This window comes from Conger conger, chromosome 2 (genome assembly GCF_963514075.1).
Source record: "Conger conger chromosome 2, fConCon1.1, whole genome shotgun sequence".
Lineage (NCBI taxonomy): Eukaryota > Metazoa > Chordata > Actinopteri > Anguilliformes > Congridae > Conger > Conger conger.
In genome coordinates, this window is record NC_083761.1 from 65,842,136 (window position 1) to 65,868,103 (window position 25,968).

The 25,968-nt window shown below is 40.8% G+C and overlaps 1 protein-coding gene across 1 annotated transcript; it reads right to left on the reverse strand.

The window, feature by feature from the left end:
* Positions 1-242: 242 nt before the first annotated feature.
* On the reverse strand, positions 243-24,904 carry LOC133121471 (guanine nucleotide-binding protein subunit alpha-13). Its single transcript, XM_061230643.1, has 4 exons — positions 24,528-24,904; positions 17,177-17,403; positions 9,288-9,338; positions 243-4,515 (listed from the first exon to the last, which is right to left on the reverse strand). The coding sequence occupies exons 1-4, from the start codon at positions 24,808-24,810 to the stop codon at positions 3,943-3,945; spliced, it is 1,134 nt and encodes a 377-aa protein (XP_061086627.1). The 5' UTR covers positions 24,811-24,904; the 3' UTR covers positions 243-3,942.
* Between the last annotated feature and the right edge of the window lie 1,064 nt (positions 24,905-25,968).

Here is a 25,968-nt window from a genome sequence, read left to right on the forward strand (position 1 = left end):
TCCTGGCTGCTGCATCAGCAAATTACATCCAAATGTGTAACCACTGTGATGTGCAAGAGCTGAAGTTTGTCAACTGGCAGAACAAAAATATAATTCAAGGTAATGTCAATGTGGTGAGTCACATTATCATGAAATCAAAGGCGCTGACTGTTTTCTAGCCAGACTGACAGCGTTCACCACTTTTTTTCAATATCAAAAAGGCAGAAGCACCATAAAATGAACAAAATGAAACCACACACATCTTTTTGATGTTTCTTTTTTTATTGAAGACTGAAAGGTGTCAGAGACCAGAGTTTTAGACGAGAACTGTACAAGAACGGATTTTACTGAGCACTCAATTTACAATGAAAGGTTTTTTTATTTTTTTAGAATGCAGATTGTACGGTGAACAATCCTACTACCCTCCCCACCCCCACAGAATATTTAAAGAAGTATATTATTAGAACAGGCTATATTTGGCTTGGATAGGTCATTTCATAGCATTTCCTATCCATTTTATTTTGAACACATCTCCAAGACCAGGCTTGTCTGGTAAGGGTAACACCTACCACTATAAAAATAAAAAGTTTGACCAGCTGTCTTTTGCTTTTACACATAAAATGCAAATACATAAGAGTACTTAAGAGTACAAAACTGGATAATGATACGCCCTTTAATTAAGGACCAAACGCCCATTTCATTTTGCCATGAGGACATTTCCAATAAGAGGTAAGATGCACATTGAAAACACAACATCTGCATATAAATGGTTCTTGAAAGGCAGACACTGTGTACATCTTTTGCTTAAAAAAAAATGCAACATTTGTCTCACTGTATGGTGTCATCCTTTAAAAAAAACCCAAAGTTGCATAGGTGGCACAAAGAATGGCTACAGTATAGTTTCTATAATACAAGTCAACTGCGTCAGCCAAGGGGGAGACAGAGAGAGGCCTGTAGAGCAACTGACAAGATTGGATTTTTAATGTATCCTGCAATCAGGTTTACAGTGGATCCAATTACACTTCAATCAGAGGTGCCCTCCCAAACCCTAGTACTCAACAGGGAAGACAAAACCATTAGTAAATGCCGCAAAACTGAAGTCTACCGTTTTATTTGATTACCCCTGGAAGGTTTACGTAAAGGCACATATCCCCAAATATTAAAACATTTAATCCCCCACAATGGGTTCTTCTTTGCTTGTTACACAGTGTTTATACAGTTTAGCACTCTGATGACACAATGCAGGCATTGTAGAGGCACAAGGTGCATTGGCAGGAGAAGCGCTGCTCCTTCTGCAGCTGTTCTGATTTTGGTTTAAATAATTTCTGAACACATTTGCAAAGATGCAGGATCAACTGCACTGGCCACCCTTATACAGACAGCACTGTTATAAAGGAATCAAGGTCTATCTGGCCTTGAATCAGGGTTTGAATCAGTCACTGCAGTGTGTCCAACTACATATACTTATTTTGACATTAAGGGAAACAAACTAGCTTCTCATCACCATGACAGTTATTCATTAACAGTCCAAATATCTTTTCTGCCAACAAGTAAGAAAGACTCCAAAGAATAATGCATGAAAAGTATGCATTAACAATTCAGAAGAATTACCTATTTCTTCAGGACAAATAAATGTGCTTACCATATTTGTCCACAGTAGAGTACTGGTGAGTCAGTGTCTCTCAGGGACATATTTTGACAGGGTGAAAATTCTGTGTTTGAATCAGAGATTAAGTGAATTTAATACTCTGAAGGCAGTCCAAATTGGAAGGTGCTCGGTCAGATTCATTCACACTCCATGGGTCGTATGACAAACGCTTGTCTAGTTGACATCTTCATAAAAATGCAAACGACAGCCTCAAACTCAAGACACAGATTATGGTAAACTTCCTGCAGAGCTGAAAACCTCCCTTAATCTTTTTGAAAGATCTCAAAACTTTTACTGTATGCATTATTTCAATAGAATGGTAAACAAAAATCTCAATGTACTGACAAGCTTATTGCCATTACCCATTCCACATATTATATCAGGTTTTTCTTTCGTGTCAGGCAATTGTCAAAAGTGCATAAAATAGGAATTCAAATGCCACATCAATCATGGTTTGTCACAGATACTTGGAAACTGCGATGGAGACAGCATGGCTTGTGTGTGTTGCAACCTCCAGACACCATTACACACAGTACTGTATCAGCAAAGTTTTTCTAACGGATGTTCATTTCCTTTCCTGATGATCAATCTTCAGTGTCTATATGCATTCTCAGGAAATAAGTTACATTGCAACAAACTGGAAAACCTATAAAACATCCAAGCAAACCTTTAGGTCTCACTGCACAGGTGCGTCAAGTAGACAGCAATAAACAGATCAGTGCATTGCAGCAGTGCATGTACTAATCGCATACAGTAAGTTAGGCTACAATGCTGCAAACGACTGAATTCCACAGTGATCAACCTGACCACACCAGGAGATATAGAAACTGTCCTGAGATGCATCTGCTTAATATAAGAATTATGCAAGAAGGTCTGCAAGTATAGGCACTACCATCACACCTCAGCATCTAATCAAAATGCTGACATACTAAGAAAATGAAGCTGGTTATCCCACATAAAACAGAAGGCAGGATGCACATTTTAAGAGCCTGGTAATTGTAATATGTTTGGAAAAACAGAAATTACATATTAAGTGGGTTACAAAAATTGAGTAAGTTAATTTGACATGTACATGAATAAGGTCCAAAAAAACAGCTATTTGAGACAAAAAAGAATCTCTGTACAACTACTTATAAACAGCTTTCTACATCAACATAATTCTTTTTACAGGGTTCACCAAGCATCTAGTTTCTATCCCTTTTGTACGTAATTGAAACAGGCAGAGACAACGCATAATGGATTAGTTAATGGTACCATAAAAACGTGGCACTTTGGACGAAGATGCATTTTCACACGAAAAAGCACACAAATGTTGGTCTATCAGCAGAGTGAAAACTTTAGTGAAGGAAAAATAAATAAAAACAGACACCTATCCCCTTCCCTGACATGCACACAATGAAGAGATTACCTATTAAGCATAAAACTACTTCATTGTGAGCATCAGGTGAACACGGAAGACTGGAAGAAGTTAGCTAGCCAGCAGTGTGGATTTAATACCACTGATGGATTGATAGGTATAAGTAATGGATGTTATGGCACTTTGGGTTTGTTTGTTTTTAAGGACACAAATTTAAATTAATATACAAAGTGGTCTACATTAAGCCCTGAGATTAAGCCATATACTGTAGCCTTTCAAGCTCCACTGCATAGCTAACTACAGTATGAGTCAAGTGGTGTCAATACATGTCATGTGCCTATACCAACCTCGTTGGATGACATTACACTCCCATTCACTATGATAAAACATCCATCAGCAGTAGTAAATCGACAGTGGTATAGTGTAAACCTTTGGAATATAATTTAAGAACTTAAAGAAATCAAACATTAAAAAAAACAAAACAATGAAAACTGATTAGAAACCCAAATCTAAAACTTAAGGCCAGACAGCTATTCTGAGAGACTCAGAACATATCCTATTAAAAATAAAACATCTGTTGGCTTGCATTGTTTTAGCCCTTGCTAATTCATCAGTAATTAAGGCTCAGTAAGACACTGCTTTGATATGAACATTATTTTAAGTTTGACTTATACGTGTTAGTTACTTAGAAAATTTCTCATAAGATCAGTGTGTTATTTCAACATAAGAGGGAAGCATTAAAATGAAAACCAATACATAGAATTTTCATAGCAAGTATGTTTTTTTTTTTTTTTATACAGCACTGGGCACTACAGGTGCACAACCCTGTTCACCTCATTAACCCCTTAAACTTAGTCACTGCTGATGACAGTCACAAAATCCTTCCCCCAACAAGACATTTTAAAGGGTTAATAAATGGAGTTAAGAAAAAAAAAAAAAAGGTCCTTAGGGATGAGTATCACTGTAACATGAGCTGCTTGAGGTTGTCATGCAAGATGGTGTCCTTGACATCACGGAAAACCAGTCGAATGTTCTCTGTGTTAATGGCCGTGGTGAAGTGGTGGTAGAGCGGCTTCTGCTGTTGGTCCCGACGCTTGCTGCGGAAACACTCCACCAGAAACTTCTGCACGTCCGCCAGGCTGTGGGGGTCCCCTGTATAATCAGGAAAATAGTCTTTTATGGCCACGTTTTTTACCTTCTCCTCCAGCAAGTCTGTCTTGTTGAGGAAGAGAATGATGGAGACGTTGCTGAAGACGCGGTTGTTGACTATTGTCTCGAAGATGTTGAGTGACTCCATGAGCCGGTTTGTCTGCCGGTCCTCCATCAGCACCTGGTCAAACTCGCTGGATGAGACCAGGAAGAGGATGGAGGTGACGCAGTCGAAGCATTCAAACCACCTCCTGCGCTCCGACCTCTGCCCGCCCACGTCCACCATCTTGAAGGGCACATTCCTGATCTCAAAGTCGTACTCATGGATGCCCTTTGTTGGCTTGCGGGCTAAAAGTATGTCCTGCTGCGTGGGCAAGTATTCCTGAAAACAGGAGGTAGAGAGAGAAAACCATCATTGTACAAAACATGGACAGTAGCGACTATCTGAATAAGCAGTATCTGAAAAGACTTTAAAGTACACTAACATGATTTAAAATCATTTTATGAACAACGATTTATGACTTTATACTGCTGTATAAGCATATGCAGTTCTATATGGAAAATAAAATACAATTTGGTTCCTATGTGCCATTTTCATTTTCAATGTTTGGTTACGTTTGTCATATTTTTAAAAAGGCTAGAATTTTAGTGCTATGCTTCTTGACCTTCATGCCCTCTTAAAAATAATGATCTCCATGGCCATTTGTAGCTTGCAAATAATAATAATCTATATTTGGTGGAGCATTTCTTTCCACTTCAGGGAAAATACTATTTTACATAGCATTTCCATTACCCAGGGTAAATTAAATAGCTAAACTAGATACAATCCTGGTGAAAAAGAACAGATTAATTAAAAAAGAAAAATCTGTTTTGCTGGAAAACTGAGAAGCACTACTTAATATCACTGCATTCCTCATTCCCAATGAGACCAGTCTACAGCTAGCCAACATAAACAAACTGGCCAGTTTTGAACCTGCCATTAAGTGAATCACTTCTCAGTATATCACCAAATTATTTATCACTACATGGGTAAATCTAGATATGTATACACGGTCTACAGCGGAATGTCAAAGTGTAAGGGGGGGAAAAAAAACTGCACATCCCAGCTTTCTAGTTTCTTTCTGACCTGAATAGAGCAAATAAATAAAGTATGTCACAAAGCCACAGATGGGTAGGTTTTAATTATCCTCATTGAGATATGAATACACAAGATAAACACATCGCAAAAGACTGCTAGAACTGCCATGAATATTTTTTTTAATTTTTTTAATGATTGTGGGCATAGGCTATTCATTGTCTGGGGTCTATGTTAGCAGTGTACTTCATCATCGCAATATTCAACTTTGTTATTGCATAAGGCATATTTTCCTCATATCGCACAGCCCTAGTAGGTTTAACAGACCAATGTCCCAGCAAATAATCTGCAGGTGAGATTTGCAGACTTAAATAAAAAGGTCCAAAGCATAAAAAACGAACATAAATCAAATTACAAATCATAAGTGCATAATTACAATTTACTACTACTTTACTACAAATTACTACTAAAGGGAGGAAAACAATGACAAAATTGTGAATTCATCCTTCCTTATGAAAGTGATTTTACAAAAATGCACATCTAAAATATTTACTGTTATCTGGTCAACTGTAAGCACCTGCAGTCAATCAACTTTTTTAAAAGTTTACTTTTAGAACCATTACATTACATTATTGGCATTTGGCAGACGCTCTCATCCAGAGCGACGTACAGTTGATTAGACTAAGCAGGAGACAATCCTCCCCTTGAGTAATGCAGGGTTAAGGGCCTTGCTCAAGGGCCCAACGGCTGTGCAGATCCAATTGTGGCTGAACCTGAAGAAATTACTGAAATCCCAGAGGTATTTCCATAAACAGTGCCTCTATCTCAGTGAAAAACTGAAAGAATGGCACACGAGTATGGAATCAAGGGGAATGCTAACATGCAGTGTCAGGAATTGCATGCAGCTCACCACTAGTTTTGACATGTCTAGCTGAGGGAGGGACCGGTAGGCAGCAGAGAGAAACACTCAGTTCAGAACCTTAGTCCTTATCGACTACCAGAGCTGTCACACCGGGGGAAAGCATTCAGTGCATTCAGGGATTGCAATATGGTTGCAAAGGTGAAGTCTTCGGTTAAGGGAATCCAATCACTTGTACAGCTCAAACTAGCCACATAGGGAAACCAACAAAAGATCCATCAGATCTCCCTCTCACTCACTCACTCTCCACCCCTGCCAGAATTCAATTCCTTAAATCCCTGTGGGAGGGGATGAAAAGCACTACTAGTCCAACCCTCACTGGCAGAAGAAGCAGGGCTGTCGCCAGGCAACCAGCCAAATCCCTAAAATCAGTGATAGATATGCTATGCCGCTCCAACAGGGAAGGAATGGAGAGTTGAAGCACGTAAACAACAAAAAGAAATATGGTGTAGGGGCGGGGGGGGGGGATTCCAGTTCCAGTGCATTTGCTTGATACGGTTCACGTCTCACTTTACCAATCAAAACTCACCGCTTAGTCACATGGGCACATCCCATGTACGATTCTGCATTGATGCACAGTCATAAAGATGAGCTGAGCTCAAACAACCCTGAAATGGAGCCTCATCCTTTCTCAAGCCTCTGGCTGCATTCCAAGCTAAGGAAACTTGGAAATAACATATCTCACCCTAATTTATCTGCCTCTTAAGAAAAATGTCTCATTGTAACCGAACAAGCCCCAGATATACACAGTGTTTCTCAGTGTTCTCCACTCCCTGCCTCCGTTCCAAGTGTTCCCACCCGGTGTCTCCATGTGCCCCATTATTCCTCCTGGCATTTCCCACTCTCATTAGGAGGAAAAAACAAAACGCAGCCCAAAGTGTTTCTCGGGGTGAGGAGGGGGTGGACGTTCCAGCCTTCACCCAGACTTTCTGCAGCATTTCCTCTTCCTGTTTATCAGTGGTGGCCGAGAGCTCCGGCCCTCTTTGGGGGCTCCGTGAAAGATGGCCGACTGCACGGTTCGGGGAGATGTCAACCAACCCGGAGGCCCAGCCTCTATGCAGAGCCTCCCTGGAGAGTCTCCCTGCTACAGCAGACACCCAGCCCACTTCCTCTTTCTCAGCAAGGGCCTCGCCAGATCACAAGATTACACTGTATGACTAAAGACCTCAGTCAAAAGTCATGGAGAAAGAAAAAGAGCAAAGGAGGAAGGCTTCTGCTTGCCTGGACCATACTGGTGTGAACAATCGCCTCAATACTATTCCTCCAAGAGACTCTCAGACTACTCATTGCACCCACACAGCCCTGCCTACAGGCAATAAGTGAAGATGTAGGCTAAGTGTTCAAAAGGCCTACTCAGTTTATGCACTCGCATACAGGCTAGTGATGATTTTCCACAGTGCAGTGGAGCTAAGGTCAACCAGAGTAGATAACTGGTGGCACGTGGGCACCTGGCATGCCACAGGCAGAATCCAGGGCAGCAGTTATCTGAGGAACACTAGCTAAGAAGCTCATCTGATCCCCAGCAGGACAACAACAAAAAAGGTTTCCCCATTGTGCCATTGCTGACAATGTTTCCTTGTAATCTGCATATGCCTTTTACATCAGTGAAATCTTGTGTCCTCTGCAACATATCTGCAATCGATGCAAAGTAAGGGTAAACTCAGGCTTGCGCCTATACGCTTACCACTGTTATACAAAATTGCTACTTTCGCAGGTTTCCAGCTGACTGACATGAATTATTACAAATTGGTCTTCTGCTTTTATGTCAATGTTTTTATGAAAGATTGTAAATCAGTCAGTCAAATCAGGGTTTTGCCCTGGTTACTGATCGAAGATCAGTGGTGAAATGTTGGCAATTCCAAGCATCACATTATCGGTCATATTAAGAGTTGTAAGGACAAAGCCACTTTGCATAAACATTCTAATAAATGTAAAAAAAAAAAAAAGAAAAGGAAAAAGAACATTCAAAAGCAAAAAAAAAGAATAATATTTTTAGCTAGATGCCACTAATGCTTCATAGTGGCATCTAGCTAAAAAGACCAAAGAGAGGGACAATTGAGTTACTGTGGTTGAATGGGGCGGTTGTTTGCCAACAACGGGATTCTACAGAGGCAGGGTAGGGGTGGCTAATTTTGGCCACGCTTCCTTCGATCACTGATCACCTCTTTCTATTCAGCAAGCATCTGCAGAAGCCAACTGGCAATAGCAAGAGCAGTGTCTCTTCTCCAGTCCGTAATAGCGCTGCTGTAGAACACTCACTGGTTTGTAGTGAGCTTCACAGTTATTGGCCCCTGGACAGGCCGGCGCATCAGACCACTGAACAGGCATTAGCCGAAGGGGCTGTTTGGTGGTGATGCGAGAGTGTTAGTTCCCAACGGGCTAAAAATGGTTCAAAAGATTTCAAAACGGCTCCCTTTCAGGAACATTTCAGTTGTGACCCGTATCATCAATAGATTGACTTAATTGAAAAACAGCAATCACGTCATATTATAGATTCATTATATATATGAAATGAGGAGTGTCTGGTTATATGGGAGCATTGGGGATTGTTCACACAAGAGCTTTCAAGAGCTTCAATACTGAAGGCATCTCTGAAAGCGGTCAGGATATACAAGCATTCAACATTTCCAATCTACAACTCTCAGCAGCCACCTGGAAGTGTGAATCAGACAGCAAAACAAAGGTTTATAAAAAAAAAGACACATTTTCCTGTAAGACCACAGACAAACGGCAAGGTCTATCACATCTTGGAAAAAAATCACTTGTTTGGTTTTAATTTGATAAACAAGCTTTCACATTTACTGGCAGGGTAGACACCTGTTGTTTTCCATAGTTGTCTAGTCTAAAACCCTGCTCCGTCAACAACCCACACAAAATGGCAAATGGGTAAACACAGTCAAAAAAGAAATACACAACCTGTTTTGTCGAATAGTATATGACCCAATTTCAATTCAGCTAAACAAAGAGCATGAAGTGCTTACACCATTTGCTGGTTTAGGAAAGATGCAGAGGGGAATACTTCACTTAATGAAAAACAACATCACAAGCTTCAAAAATTAGCAATGTTATTCTGTGGTTAATAGTAATGTAGGTCACACCAGCTGTGAATGGAAAACGATACAAACCAGACACTGCACATGCCAGCAGGGAATAAACTTACCGGTTCTCCAAGCTTATCCACGTTATCCAAGAAATACTTCACCGATTCACCCTGTGAACGAAGACAGAAAAAAATTCAAAAACTTGATGCTAATGTTGATGTAACACTGGAAAAGAAAATGTGTGTAAAAAGCAGAGTACATATTTCAATTCTGTATTCCCAACGTCACATACCCTACACTGGAAACCAGACTGACTTCAAAAGGGTATCTTTTAAAAATAATTATTATGCATCTAGTCACGTCATGGAAAGTAGAGGGATTAAACAGCCATCTCCATCATAGCCAAACGAGTTACGGATACAAGCTACTGCATTTCAGCATGCGTGGTAAATAATGCAACACAAACTAGTAAACTCAAACGTGTCCGTTTCTACTTGACAACCTGCCCAGGGGTAATGATTTCAGGGCACCTCCATACAGATACATTCCAATATTGAAGAAGGTAGCACTATACCATCTGTAGTGAGAATCAAAGATGTAAAAATTCCAAATGCATTTGAAACGGATCTTATTTGTGGATCTATTCTGAAAATAAACAAACTAAACCAATGCATGTCCATTAAATGCTATACATAAGGGAAACAGGGAAAACTCTGGGTTCTTCACAGAACTAATTGTTAATCTTTCCTCTTAGCTTAGTAGGATTTGATGCAGAAACGCATTTGCTGCATGAAATGGGGTCCATTTCCTCCTCTCCACACAGAGCTCAGAGACACCAGCACAGGAAGTAGACTGTAATGAGCACCCTGCTTTCTCTTCACTTTCTTTTTATTCTATTTTTTTTACTTTGCCTAACATATACACATCACAGCCAGCACAAAAAAAGTTTAATGGCAACATACGTTATTACCAACCACGCACCTTGTTCTTGTAAACTACTGTGTATTTAGCCTAAGACAACTGTACACTGTTGCAACTTCGGCAAATACATTTTAAAGATTAGCACATTGTAGTTATAAAGTAGCCTACACTAGGTGCCTACATACATACATTCATTCATACATACATTCCAATTCCGAAAGTTTCCCCAGGAATCACAAAACCCTACAAACACGGTTTTAATACAACAGATGCTAACAGACATTAAAAACCAGTTCATCAGTCTGCCAAACAAAAAGGCAAACGGCAATCTGTGAGCCTAAACCGAATGTTCAGGTCAGAACATTGATGATAAACTGGCTCAACCAGACCGCCGTACACATTTGTTTCACACATTGTTTGCTTTTGCCTAGAGCCTTCCTGCTTTGTATGGTTATGAACTTACTTACTGGCTGTGGGGAAATGTGGCTGCAAGCTGACAGAACTGCTATAGATACTGCTAGTAAACCATAGTACACCCAAATGGTGTTTTAATATTTAAAAAAAATTAATCAGTTAGTGTTACAAAACAGAAAATTAACTTAGCTAGCTAGCTAACTTGGCTGCAGTGCAAGCAAACGGTCACAACTGGCTGCCTCAATGCCACGTGCACAAATCATACGAGAGGCTAGTCTAGTGTTTTTCACACAATAAGACTGTTTTTGCAATGCGACTACGGTTAGTAGCGAGTACACACGGCCAACATTGTGTTTTGTCTTGAGTCATATCTAATGTTTGTCCATATATCACTTCTCTTCAGTCTCAAGAAAACTGGCTGGGGCAGGGACACGGTTAAACATGCATTCATCTTTAGCTGCCCGATTGCCATGTTCTATCTAGTGGAAAAAACATGTGCATTTGCAATGTGCGTACACCCACATTGCAAATGCAAATCCCGCACTGTTGTGTGCACACCAATGACTGGAAGAAAGGTCACAGGCAGCCATATTTGCAGTATTTTAGCAGTCTATTACCGGCACAAAGTTTCACGTGTCGATATATTTTATATAAAAAATTTTTTTATATAAATGTATTAAATTTAAAGGCAATGAACTTAACACATAATTAATCTATAGGCTACTTAATTACAATAGTTAGCATGATTACAGAATTTTTTTATTTTGTACAGCCACTATGTGCCATTTTGGTTACTTAACAGGACCCAGCTTATGTCTTATTGAAAGCCAAATCACAGCACTTCAGATTCTGCAAACAAGCACAGCTTCAGTGTTCTGCTGCATAATTCTGACCTTTGCTCTTGTCGTAAGGCTATCACAAAGGGCTCCATTTGTTCTAAATCCTCAGCTTTGTGACCAATTCCCATAATCTCCCAGTCTTCCAGGATTATACCCTTCCTCAGCCCAGTCAGCTCTGCTGGTTGTACTGGTGGGTCACTCCACAGAAGGGCCACAACAACTGTAATTAGCAATGAAGTGATGAGGCATGAGGGGTAAGATTGGCTGATGAGTGACCATGTGGTTGAACTGGAATAGGGAATGCTGCCCCAAGGGCTGGTGCAGAGGAGGGCATGCATGTCCAGACACAACTAGTTACCAAAGGCAACGGCAGCCTTTGAACTACTTTAAAAACTTTAATCGTCAAAATACCAGTCAAGCAAGGATTTAAATTAAACACTAAACCCCTAATTTTACCTAAAAAACAAACTAAAAAAACAAACAAATACAAGTAGACTAAACGGCAAATTTAATAATGAAAAATACTACATTTTTACACCACAAGTAAATGGTTGAATGCACCAAGATGGCAAACAAGATCCTTTTATTGTGGCCATTAAAGCATTCTTTCCTATACAGGTAGCTTGCAGCGTAATGGCAAGATGGTGTTACTGTACTTTACTTACAATACAGGTTCTGAGCTGTAGGCAGTAAACAGTCATGCAATGCTGTGGAGCTGTCTGACCTCTAAACCTCTCTAATGCTAACTGCGTACTGGCAGGATATTCACTGCGTACTCGCAGGACATTCAGACTTCTTTGGCCGTCCAGAAAAGGCCAGGCAGCGCAGGCAATACTTTACATTGCCCATTGCATTGACATGTGCATCCAATATGAAGGTTAACGGATCAGCACTGCACCACTTATTCTAAACGGATGGCCATAAATAAGCTGATGCTAGCAGCAATACTCCAAACTTCTTGCTACATAGCCCAGCCCAGCTAGCTAGCTAACTAACTATTCCACCTGTGTTAGGCTGTGGGGCCTTTAACTCAAGTACTTGCACAGATTCTAGGCAGAAATGAAAATTACAAGGTGCAACCACTGTACAACAATAAATAAATAACTGAGAAATTACATCACATTGAGTGAGTATGCATGTGGCACACACAGGTGGAATACTCCATGAAACTTTTTAAAAATTTTCTACTACTATGAAAATTAACGCAATACTTCCTATTCATTATGTCTTTCTGCCGTGTAAACAAAGGTCAGGAGCTGGAGCGAGTGAGTGTCTCAAGTCATACGTAAGGAAGCTCACTGTGGTTGAAAAGGGTGTGAAATATTCACACCTTCCCCTCCTGTGATCACAGACAGAATTGGAGGAACATCCTGCCAGTGTGTGGGCACCTTAGCAATGATAACAAAAACCCCATTCACACCTCATAACTTGTGAATGTTACTTAATTTTAAGTAACATCAATTTTACAGTGAAGAGGAGCAGGAGTAAACCCATTATGGACTAAGGCACCCTATAGAAAACCCATAAAAAGGCCTTGGAATCACACATTTCAGCGATCATGCGTCTTGAAAAACGGTCATAAGATCAAATACAATGTTGGCGTCGCATCACTCTGTTAAGGGAAATGTAGCATGCAGGTTGTATTCGTCTATTGAGGGAGATGTAAGGTGCAGGTTGCATCCGCCCATAAGGGTTTATAGGACATTCCTCCACTTTGCAGTTTCAAACCTAGTAAGAATGTACGGAAAGCTTCCGCATTGGCTCTCGTGCGTAACATTCCTGGATAAAGCATGAAAGCATGCAACATTCTTTCATAAAACCTTTTGCTTCTGGCATGATTTTTTCAATAAATACTTTTCGTGGATCTGCCCTCTCATCTTTCACACAAATGAGACATTGCACATGAACAACATAGGACGTGTGATTTTGTGAGTGAAATTTTGGTGTTGATATTATTTTCTATCTCTGCTAAGACGTTATATATTATTATATATTCAGTGAAATATCTGGCTGTTTCCAAGACAAACTAACGTCAAATTAACATCAGAGGGTAGAAAGCATACATTGCCTAATCTATCTAGAAAGGTCATGTCATGTGTGAACAGACTCAACATGAACATTTTCTGAACCTGAGACCTAACAGGGTCTCAGGTAACCACATGTCACAGATGACTGAACCTGGCAATTTTGCGGGTTCCATGGGTGAAACGGGTTCACAGAACACACAGGACAGCTGCTCATCAGTATGAAGCATAGAAACTGGTAATAACAGCACACAGCAGACCCCTGCAAAAACCCCTGTTGCGGACATTACATCAAAGGAGTTATTGGCCTCATGAGACATACAGAGTGCGAAACATGAGACGGGTCTCTGCTTAAATGTGCTGAGAAAATCCATGCCTGCCATTAATAGCCAGTGGAAGCAGAGCTTGTCCCAATTATCTGCAGAATGCAGGCAGACCTGATGGGTCAGCAGTTGACGTAATGTTTGCACAGTAGCTAAGTGGTTGACGAAAGACTCACAAACAGACATAATGCTGACTATAAGAAACGACGCCGCTCGTTAAGGTAAAGAAAATAATTTCATTCCATCAGGCAGGAACAGAGTTCAGAACTAGCGGGAACAGAGTTGTACTCTGTAATGGGTGTGTCATCGTTTGAACAGCTTCACATCTAGATCCCAACATTAATCTAGAGCACTGACCGCAATACGGCAGGGCTGTGCTCCCTGATATAACCTAAAGGGGCACTGCGTCTTCCTCAACTGCTCTAACCTGAAACTGGCAGGTGCAGTCAGAGGAACCAATAATCCCAGCTACAACTGATGCCTGCTTCCCAGGCCATGGCCATGCTCAACAGCATTCACTCACAGACTAACTAACACAGCAGTATGGAGTTTAATCACAGCTCAACATACTTGCCAGGATCATCCCTCTTCCCAGAACCAAGTAATCTGGGAGTCGGGTAGGAGCCAGGGCCCCAGCTGTAGTTTGTGTGATATTTCAGCTGCTCCCTTCATAAATACCCTTTGTATGAGGGGAAAAAAACAGGAACTACAACAAACAAATGAGGTGCCACAGAAACAGGAAACAATCCTCTATCAAATGTACAATGAACTGCTGTAACAGACAAAATGAAAGAAAACCATGTGACCACAGACGTAGAGACACCCATAGGGCGCACAGAGAGCTGTATCCCATACTATATTCATATCTACCTTAATGAAGCTTGCTCAATCTAAACCTTACAAAGTTAATCATCAAGAATAGATTATAATTTACTGGCCACTTGGGGAACCTCTCAAAAGTTAAAAACACTTTAAAACACCCTACATGAATTGGACAGAAATGTTTGATGGTATAACCAACCCACAAAAGATACTACAAGACAATAAAATTAATTTATAGTATGCATCTGCCCTATTAATATGTTGACCTCGGAGTGAAAAATACTGCAGTCGTGAAGGGTGGACTCGTGCTTGTCCAATGAAGTCTGCAGGATGGTGCGAGGAAGACAAAATGCCACCAACCACTGCAGTTGTGGGTCAAACCAACAGTGCACAATTTCAGTGCACTGGATTAGCATGATGAAACAACAGAGGTGGTGTAGCACAACATTCTGGACCCAGCACAGACGCGGTCTCTGTGGGCCCCGTTGAAATTATAGACCAAAGCGAACTTTTTTTTTTTCAGTCCAAGGCCCTTAGAGATCCCCCCCCCCGCGCCCCCCCCCCCCCCCCCCGCCATGGGGCCCAGGGTAGTCAGTTCCACTATTCCCCCCCACTATGATGCCCCTGTGCAACAGTCCTGAGAACTGGAGGAGGGGGCTGATGTTCCAAGGTGGCTGCATACCATACGATGCAAGGGCTGAAAGACCAGAGTTGTGAAAGCAGGAAGCGTGACTAATTATGCACTCACCAAACGTGGCCCGGCAATTAGGGGGCGACGGATGCGCTATGTTATACCCCTTTTGTTATAGTTTCTTGTTTTTACGAAATGACAGTCGCTTGCGCATGCAACGGAACGTTTTCCAAGCGTCACCTTGCCTGCATTTTCTGCTGCAGTGTGGTGAGGGAGTGGAGAGACCGTAAACTCGTCCCTGTTTCACATCAGACATTCCTAACGGGGAAAGTGCGGTGGAAGAGCTTTCCTCAGCCCCCTTATCAGAGCTGTCAGATCAAGAGGCACTGCACAGTGTCATGCCTGCTCTTGTCTTGATCAGCAGGCTCCCTGACACAGAGCTTCCAGGACTCCAGGTCACTGTATTTCACCAAATACGCACCAAGCACATGGAAGGGCGCGCATCAAATATTAAAATGACATCAAATATTTATATACTCAGTGAGCACTTTATTAGGTAGACCTGTACTGTTTTTCAGACCAGAATAGGTGATCTAAGTCAATTTGGCGACGGAATGATGTCCGGGCCAGACAAAGTGATTGGAATATCTTAGAAACTGTTAATCTCATGGGATTTTTATGCACAACAGTCTCTAGAGTTTGTAGAGAACGTGAGTAAACCTAAAAAAAAAACCACCCAGTGAGCAGCAGTTCTGCGGGCAAAGCCTTGCTCATGAGAGCGGTCAGTGGAGAAGGGCCAGGCTGGTGAAAGCTGACATTAATGCAAATTACCACACATTACAACAGTGGTAAGCAGAAGAGCATCTCTGAACACACAACACGTACAACCTCTAAGTGGATAGGCTACACAAGTTAAAAAAATAAGTAATAAAACCTAATAAAGTGCTCACTGAGTGTATATATGAGCGTGAGAAAGAGTGTCTCGTGATGACTGCAGTTCGCCTCATAATTCACAGAAAGAGGTCAGAGTCAGGGATTGAATTATGGAACAGTGCACGAATATTGAAATCACTGCATTTAGGAAGTGAAAGCATTTAGAGAAGTCCATCCAGTGCTGTGCATGTGATGCATTCAGATTTCTGCTGCAGTGGTAACTCTGCATGATGACGTTTGTTCTACATAAAGTAAAAATTCCCAAGTGATACATGAGAATTTTTACATTTAGGTTATCTGAAATACTGCAAAAGCTCTTTACAAAAATAATTTACAAAAAGCACAAATGCTCACACTCCAAGTCTGAGTGAAAGATTGATGGTGAGAACGCATCTTGGCAGTGTGTATATGTGCACATGTAGGAGTGTGTGCATGAGGTGGGTTAATGGGGAAATGGAGGGAGGGGGGCTCAGAGCAAGCCAGTTATGTAGCATTTTGTCAATATTTACATGTGGCTACTGAGTCACCCACTGACAACCAACACAATACCACTGTGACAAGAGAGACTGACTGCAATGTGTTCAATACAGTGCACAGAACCAGCCATTTCCAAAACTGAAAGCAACTATGCAAATGTTTTCTTTTGTGGCTTTATGGCTAGAGCCTGAACTAAAGCATTCAGTAGATGTGGTTTATACATCCCTGCTGAAATAGTGCACACGTACACACATTACTTTCACCGGAACGCAGACATTTACAGCAATTCTACATCACTAACAGATATAATCTACTTTGTGTTAATGTCAGATCCAAACTTCTTTTTGTTTAACCCTTTCAGTCCCTAGAGTGCCACTCAAGCGTAACTACTGTAAAATCCCAAGAGGGCTCATACCTTTTCAACCAATCAAAATTACTGCTACACTATTGTTTTGATCCACTATTAAAACCCTACTAAATTCTCAACTTTCTCAACCAAAGCCAAATCCCCTCTGGATTTGGGTGGAACCACTTCAAATTGGGCTTGGGACAGAGAAGAGTTTATCTGAAAACTACCTGAAACTTTCTAGGGGATGAATGGAGGGCGTTAAACATCTCACTCACCAGCTGGAACTCCCGCCTCCTGTCGTAGGCGTTCTGGATGCCGCTGTCGTTCCACAGGGAGCGGATGGAGGGCAGGAGGCGCAGGAAGACCTTGGTCTCCACCATGCCCTGCGCCATCATGGCGGAACGAGTGTCGAAGCCCATCATCGTCTCCCCGTGCGACTGGTTGGAGGGATCGCCCCAGGGGATGTGCAGCTTCTCTCTGGCATCTACCAGCACTCGAACCCCTGTGTACAGAAGGCCACAAACATATGGGACATTGAGTTTGCTTCTAGGGAGGCTTAACATTGAAACAAAAATAATAAACATGAATTGTCTATTCAGTGAAATAAATAAGCAACATATTATAAGTTACTCAATTCTATTTGGAATACTGCCATTTGTGCACTGCATGTTAGAAAATGGTGCTGTATATTACCAGTTCAAGGAAAGAGCGCAAATTAAGATATCCATTTTTCAATTCATGAACTGAATTTCAATCGACTTACTGCTCAGATAATCACATAACGAAGTGAAAACATTGTCTAATTAAAGGGTATGATCACCACACATGAAAAAAACGTCACATCTTTCAGACAGTCCTAGCAAAGTCCCTTTAAAATGTCTTAAACGTACTGTAGAACATGCCCGTGCTAACAGTTATGGTGATGAAATGAAATGCCAGAGCACCTGTATGCCACACACTGGTCATAGATGGCCATCAGACAGCTGGAGCTGTAATCGGCTGTGCATTACAGCAGCACAGAGGCACTGGCAGTTTCACAAGGGTCCTCAGCTCTTCCCATGGTGCTTTTTTCAGACACAGTGGGCTGGAGCAATTTGTTCAGGGTTATTAGAAGCAGAGATCTTAATCACTACGAAGTGCACACAGAAAGCAAAGTTTAGTTACCAATTAGGCAGATAACCTAACTGTTCTAAGGCTTGGGCTCCCCTTAGCTAAGCAGGCTACTATGGATGAATGGTAATATTGGGGTTTATTTATCTGCCAAAAATAGCTGAAGTTGAACTTATGGACTGGTACAAAGATGATGGCAGATATGGACTGATTTGATGATGTAACTGGCACTAGATGTCATAATCTTCAGAAGCTATTTGACATCTGTGGCCATCTAACCTACTTCTGCCATGACAGTGGAAACTTGGCTGTAGTGTGCTTATGCGCTACAGAGTGGCACTATTGGCACTGACATCTGCCTACGTCAAAAAAAACTCTTAGTATCTAGACCCTAAACTGTTCTGAAGCCGGTACTCTGGCCGGGGTCAAAAGTCAGGATTTGCACACAGTAGCACAAATGTAGCAAACACCTAATCAACTGCATCCACGTGGTTAAATGATGCAATAAATAACAACAAAGAATAGATGCCAACTGATAATAGAGCAGTAGAGTAGATTGAACAAAAAATGATCTGCTATGTTGGCTGTTTTGAAAAACAGTTTTCAGTCCTCAACTGGAACTAGAATATGAATGGTAAAACGTTAACAAGGGCAAATTTAATCTAAACTTCTGTCAAGAATGTGACTAAACTAAATTTTACACTGCGACACATAGTGGTTCAGTTATGTATATCGGTGGTTTAGCCTTACAGAGGAGCTCCAAGGTTTATAGTAGGCTGGCTGAAAAAGTGATATTTCATAGTACTACTTTCGACGGCTTCTCAGTAAATAACCAGTCAGACCTGTTTACAGGCTTCATCAGGTCAGTACAGGCATAAAGACATGCTCAGTGTAGCAGGCATAAATAAGGCTTACCCAGCAACCCAGAGTAGCTGGTTACAAATACATTTAGAAAGAATTAACAAACCATTATACTTTAGATGAACATTAATTCCATGCACGCAACTTTTGGAAAGCATTCATGATATTGATAAGCACCCCTATGAAGCCTCGTGATGTGCTACAGAAGACTAAAAACCGAAATCCGCCTGCAGCTCAGCGCCTTTTCACAGGAAATGGCAGATGCGAGGCGCTCCTATTCTGTAGAGCCACAGAACAAACACACAACGGCAGAGTGAGCAGTGAGAAACATAGCACGACAGGATTTGCCTTGTATTATCAAATGTCATGTCAATGCAGTTTAACATTTCTTAACAGCTCCCACTTAAAGCTTCCCTGTGTGTCAGTCCTTCTTGTGCCCTCCTTCACTTCATTCAGATGGGGGAAGGCAGACTAGCACATAGAGCTGGGTGCCATGGCCAAGACTTGAGCCCAAGGCTCCAACGAGACAGGGGTATAGGATATGAAGGTTAATAGGAGGTATGGTGGAGTCCCGTAGGCTGGCGCCAGGGTTTTAAACTTATTGTGAACTACAACAGGTAGCCAGTGACGGTAGAAGAATGACATGAGCACAGCAGACAAGTCTTGCAGCTGCATTCTGTATCATCTGCAAGGGGTTTTGTGCTGCAAACAAGAACACAGGTGTGAGGGTGCCTGGGCCTGGACTAGCAGCCATGTTGAGTAGGTAAGGAAGGGCAGATTCTTTGAATGCCGTGTAAAGAATTAGCAAGTCCATCTCGTAAACCTGCATCACACAATCCAGCCTCCTACAGCAAAGGTGTTTGTAGCTGCCATCCCTCTCTTGACTGTTAGAACGAAAAGTACAATACCTTTTTTTTTGTATTTTACTTCTTTTTTTTTTTTATATTTAGAAACTTTTTATTTCATTATTTTTGAATGCATCTATATGTGTGCCTGCAAAGACTTTTGCACAGCACTGCGGCATGTCTTCTGGTTATTCCATACATTACTACACTGCCTAAAATGAATCAATTTATAAGACATATTATTATACATTATCACAAACAAGGAAGTTAGTCATTCAGCCAGCCATTGCTTCATTTTGCCATCCATCAGTTGAGATATTATGACCCTCCCTCCGAGAGAGACAGCATGTGCAGCTATCACCCCATTGGTCCTCTGTCCACAGTAAACACAGGGCGTGTCAGCGTTGGAGCTGGACCATGGCAAGCATCATGGTGCTGAGGGCTAATTCCTGAAAATTGCCGGGATGCACACTAATCCAAAGGTTGAGGAATCATATTCACATCGTAAACTTTGGTTAATGCACTGTTGGGGTCATTAGACATTATTCTTTCTAGTCCAATGAAATGTTATATGTACACTGCTTTCTACACAGGTGCGGTCACAAAGATGCATTCAGGAAAAACGACATATACTGTAGGAGCCTTATACTGTATTAAAGAAACACCCCTTACCCATTTCACCTGTAACTTATCATCGATACCAGTTCATTCTACACAGGTCCCCTGACAGATAAAGTAAGTTCAGTTAAATAGTGCTAACAAATACATTCATTGTCAATTTAATGTTAACATGCTTTGTACAAGCATAAGGTATAGGAAGTGTCATCCTAGTGAACATTGTACAGACTATATATGCATCTGCCCAGGATTAAATCATTCAGAATTGGGTTAATTTAACAACTTTCATTAAACAACTTTGCTGAAAGAACAAGGTTTGTCTGATTATGCCCACTAGCATGCAAGGGATATTAGTGGTGTTCTTTGCTTTTACTATAAAGCTTTCCCCGTACATTGTCATTCAAGATTATGTGGGTAATGGTAATTGCGAAACTGAAAGGGAAAAAGGAGTAACGTAGTCGGGTTTCAGATTTCTTGATCTTGCCAAGGAGAGCTGAAAGAACACAACCTATATTCATCTGGGCAAACCCTGGGTACACAGAATTGAATCTCGGCGGTTGTAGGTCAGCATTGAACAAGTTTTCAAAGTATATTCATAAATGCTTGGAAGAGGAAACAACTTCCACACACAGCGCACGGTGAGGATGAGTTCTCAGAAAGTACATAAACACAATTCTTATGCTATTTGACTGCAATAATACCTAAACCTGAAATACCCTGGTTGCAGGACTGAAGGTGTGGTAATATTTGGCAAGTCAAAATTTAATTCTCTCTCTTCCCGTCGTTTCAGTCCTGGACACAAACCATCACACCATGTTCATCATCAAGTGTAAACAATCCCAATATGTAAACGTGTGCATGCAGTCCAATGCTTTTAAGGATTATAAACAAAATTAAGTTTGAACTGAAGAGTTGTTGTCAACAGCTTCCAGAGCTCAAAATGCACTTTTAAATTGCTCACAGCAAGTAAAGTACCACACAATACTCTTTAAATTGCTTATTATAATTGTGTAGTCATTAATTTACATTTTTTATATTTCAGAAAAAGATCTGATTTTCATTTTAAGTGAGCGTGCGCACACACACCCACACACACAGATAAATGTACCGTAAATCCCCCAATTGCGGCCGGGGTCTTTTATTTACTTAACAAAGCACAGGCCTTTATTTGGGGCAGGCTTGTATTTGAGGCAGGCCTTTATTTCTTATCAGGCTTCTGTTGTAGAATTTTATTCTTAGAAATAAAGTAAAAGGCTACACTTAAAGTGAGCCAACACTGTTCAACACTTCCTGTAACCGTTCAGAAATCAATTAGTGTAGGCTAATCAGGAACACCGTTTGGTAAGTCATAGTGTCAGTCTTAACAGACTTAGTTTATTGCAAATATTCTCAATAACACAATAAATCTCATGCAAGTCCAGAATCCATAAAATAACAACTTGCCAGACACGCCTTCATGAACAATAACAAATTATCGTCGATAACAGCAAGTTAAGGATCTTTTTTTTCCTAAAGTGCGTTTTATTGTGAGACATGCGTTTCGTTTGGAGCATCATACCGGTAGGCTATCAAAAGATTTTCGCTTTGGTTTGGGATTTAATTTACTTTTGGACTGTTTCATTCTATTGCTAAATGTTGGGACTGATGGGCACTGAAATCTGGGTGGTATTTGATGGTTCACTGTTAAGTTTTATGTAGTTGAAAGAGTGTCGGGATTCCCAGCCGTCTGTTTATTGCGAGCCAAGGCAGCCGCTTTCATTCATTCATTGAACTTGCGCTGTGCTGTAAATACATGGAAATCTTATTCCGTAGCCAAGTAGCCTAAATGGAGTTCATTTTTAATTTTGCCTGATTTACTTTTTACTTAATTCGTAGGCTGGAATGCCTCGCGGCAACAATTGTGTCTAAATGTATACTGCTTCAGCCTTTGGCAAGCTACTCAGAAGGGGGCAGCGAGCAACTGGTAGCTTGAGAGCAACTTGTTGGAGACCCATGGTGTAGGACGACTTTTCATTGGCAACAGTATTAAACCAACCAACAATATAAAATATTAAGAAGAGCTCTTTTATTTCATTGAGTTAAATCGAAACAATGTCTTCTAGTGCTCATGGACTGATAGCCCTACTGGTAGGAAATATTACCCCGGCTTGTATTTGGGGGCCGGCCTTTATTTGTCCGAATCGACCACGCCCCCGGGTATTATCCGAGGCCCGGCTTCAAATAGAATCCCGGACACAATTTGAGGATTTACTGTAAGCTATATATGAAATGACGCGCAAAGAATCATTATTTTACGAGTTGCAATGTAAACATCAAAGATAAACCACCAGTAGAGAGGGCATAGCATAAACAGCTTCATTTCAAAATGATCTGATGCATAGTGCCACTGAAAATTAATGATGAATAATACTGAACAGAATGTGCCAGGGCTGTGTGCTACTTTTTCCAAAGGGAAATGCGAAATAAAAAATGTAAATGAGATGCTTGGAGAGATTCACAACGATTTCGAGCGACGTAAAAATTACATCTTGATTAAAAAAGAGAAATAGAAAAAAGGCCTTAAAACAATGTGCTTCGAGGGTTCCCGTTCTCATTGCATGCCTGCTATCTTTCTCACGGTTTCCCTTTGCTTTCTGTCAAAGCACAGCTTTAACGTCAGCTGCAGTCTGGAAATCCCCTGTAACTAACGAACTAATGAAGTGGTTGTGGTGGCAGCGACAGGTACACAGTGTGAGCAAAGAATATGCTGAACTAAATGGCAGTCTGAGAATTTTTGCAAGGCTACATTCCGTCACATTTGCTCAACGTACATTAGAATAACATGTAACTTACTTTAGTTGGTTACAATACACCCTAATATACAAAATGATAATGTGCAAGCAAACACTGGTTAACTTCAGAGTTCGCATGTGCTTTAAACACACTTGCTATCGTAGAACTAGAGTGACAAGCTAAAGTTATTGAAAACAGATTCGTCACAAATTAAGCAGAAAGTCTGATTTAGCCAACATAAAATTCACCGAGTGAAGTCGTGGTTTAACTTAGTAACTAATGTTATTAATTTAAACTAACTAGTGTTACCATATAATCATCTAAATTACAATACAACTGTGAAGTAAAAATGAACTTGTGGCTAACTTGAGCTCAAACGCAAAACACGTTGAGTTAACTAGCTCATCTAGACTAGCTACTTCGGTAACGCTAGGCTATCAAACTGGCAAGGCGACAACCGTAACATAGCTAGTTCAGTTAACAAAAAATGTAACTTTGAGCCTTTACATTCTTAACCCTGAACAATTTTCGTATTTTGCCTTACGCGAGTAAGATATGGTAACACAGTAAACGTAGTCATCTTGAATATTTAACGAGTAAGAAGCCATGCATTATATAGTGCTCTGACAAGCCTAGTAAACCGTCCATCCAAGTAAGTCAAAGATCAAAGAGCTTGCACTACTGTAAATTAGCAATGCAGCTAGTTATAGCTAGCTAGCTGTTAATCTACCAAAGTTAAACTCACGGGGAAACCGGTTTGCTACTAGCTACTTCGCTAGCTAGCAAGTTGTTCAGCTAGCCAACTGTGAAAAAAGTACTTCAAAACCTAGCTAACGCTGCTCATCAAATAACCTATATTTTCGCTACATTTTGACACCAATAATACAATCAGCTAGCTAACGTTAGCTAGAGCCATACATAGCTAGCCTATCTAGCTAATTAACGTTAGCGTAGCGCGCGTCTACTGAACTCTAGGAAATTGGTAAAGTTAGCCAAGTAACTTAAATCAAAGTAAGAGTCATGTGAAGTCATATTGAAGCGAATAAATGACCAATTTCAGAACTTACACTAAACATAACTTAGCTAACGTTAGCAAATTATAACAAGTATTTATCAAAGCTTGGGCTAGGCGACTGGAAAAATACATCAATTAGCTGGGGAGCTACAGCTAGCTAGAGCTAGCACTCAGTATGCAGCCCCTTTGTACCAAGCTAGCTGCTAGCTAGCTAAAGTTAGCTGTTCTATCCAAAATAACATGGGCGTTTCTTCTCCGCAAACGAGAGGGGATGCCTCTGTAAGAGCACAACCCCAATATCCCTTCTCACGCCAACAACTCATCTAATGTATATTTAAACTACTAGGCGATTACAAAATCGAATAACACTTGGCTACAAAATTGAGGAGTTCTTTTCGATTTTACCTTTGATTACATTGCTGTAGATTGTACCCCGGAACTCTTCTTTGGCCCGCTGATCGAAGTCCTGTCCATGGATGATACGCATTTGCTTGAGGAAAGTTGACTTGCCGCTCTCACCAGCACCCAATAATAAGATCTTTACTAGCCGTTTCACGTATGTTTTCTCCCGGGAAATACACCTGTCGATCTCCCTCGATTTCCTCAATTGTTCAACCTCATTGCTAGTAAGCAGGCAGTTAGGGAAACATACAGTTAGAACGGACCGGGACGGCAGGAAATCCGCCATCTTTGAACCAACTTAATCGATACAGAAGGGAGCGCCTACCCGAGTCTACAATCATGGGCGGGCAGGGCGCGTTTGCAATTCAGCAGGCGCGCACGCCACGGCGTAAGTGGCCTGAAATTTGGGCGGGGTTGAAACAATACAGTAGCCTATGTAAAAAGCTCTTAGCTATATATATTTTTTCAAGTAGGCAAAACTTCACTTTCGGTTTAGAAAAAAAAAAAAATCAAATCGACAAATTAAAATGTTTCCGTTTAGCGCCGTGTATAATATTCAAATTGGCTGAGACCAATGGCTGGGTTATCTTCGTACAAATAGGGTAATTGTTGTCTAGATTTCAGTCATAAGGAATTTCATTTCTGTCAGTATTTTTTAGAAATATATTTTGGTAGACGCTCGATGACTTTAGTTCTAAGATGTGCCCCGGAAAAATGTCACTGTTAGATTTTCTGAATTTAACTCATAACCTAACTGATTTTGAACAGTGTTCTCTCACCCAACAGCCATGACCATATACTAAACTTTGGGGGCCAAAAATGCATTTTTAAGATTTTGGCTAGGCTATCAGTTCATACACGCAATTATTTTACTGTCCAGAAACCATACACACAAGTGTAGGCTATATAATAGTAGGCTATATATAGCCTACAACTAACAATAATGTGGTGGGCTATACATAGACAAACAAGGATTTCATGTAGTTTTCTGACTCCCTCACCTACAGTGCTTTTTTAAAAATGTATTTCCGATTTGGCCCTGGTAGAGATGGATCACTTGGCTATTTAAAGCTTATTATTACAAAATTCTAATTCGAATGCTGTATTAGAGGGCAACATTAGCTATATATGAAAAAGCATGCACGTCTTTTAAAAAAAGAAAGAAAAGAAAGTAGTCTTGTCAAATTTTTTATAATGTTTGTAACGCATCCTTTGGTGCAATCACCTACGCATTCAATTCTAGTCAACATTTAATTTTAAGATCGCCATAATAATAATACTAATGTACAGTGAGTATGCTATGCTTAACATGTCAAACTATCAACAGGCTTCTCACCCAAAATTCTGGGGGTCTTAGCCACAACAAATGAAGTTCCAACAATTATTCAACACCGCCGCCTGCCGTACAGACTATTGTACTCAGCTAGGTACTCTTTGCAGGGTG

Coding starts and splice junctions, on each gene's coding strand:
- LOC133121471 (XM_061230643.1), bottom strand. CDS start 24,810: ATGGCGGATTTCCTGCCGTCCCGGTCCGTTCTAACTGTATGTTTCCCT. Junction 9,339..17,176: donor GGAGGCGGGAGTTCCAGCTG/GTGAGTGAGATG, acceptor CTTCGTTCACAG/GGTGAATCGGTGAAGTATTT. Junction 4,516..9,287: donor TGGATAAGCTTGGAGAACCG/GTAAGTTTATTC, acceptor TCCTGTTTTCAG/GAATACTTGCCCACGCAGCA.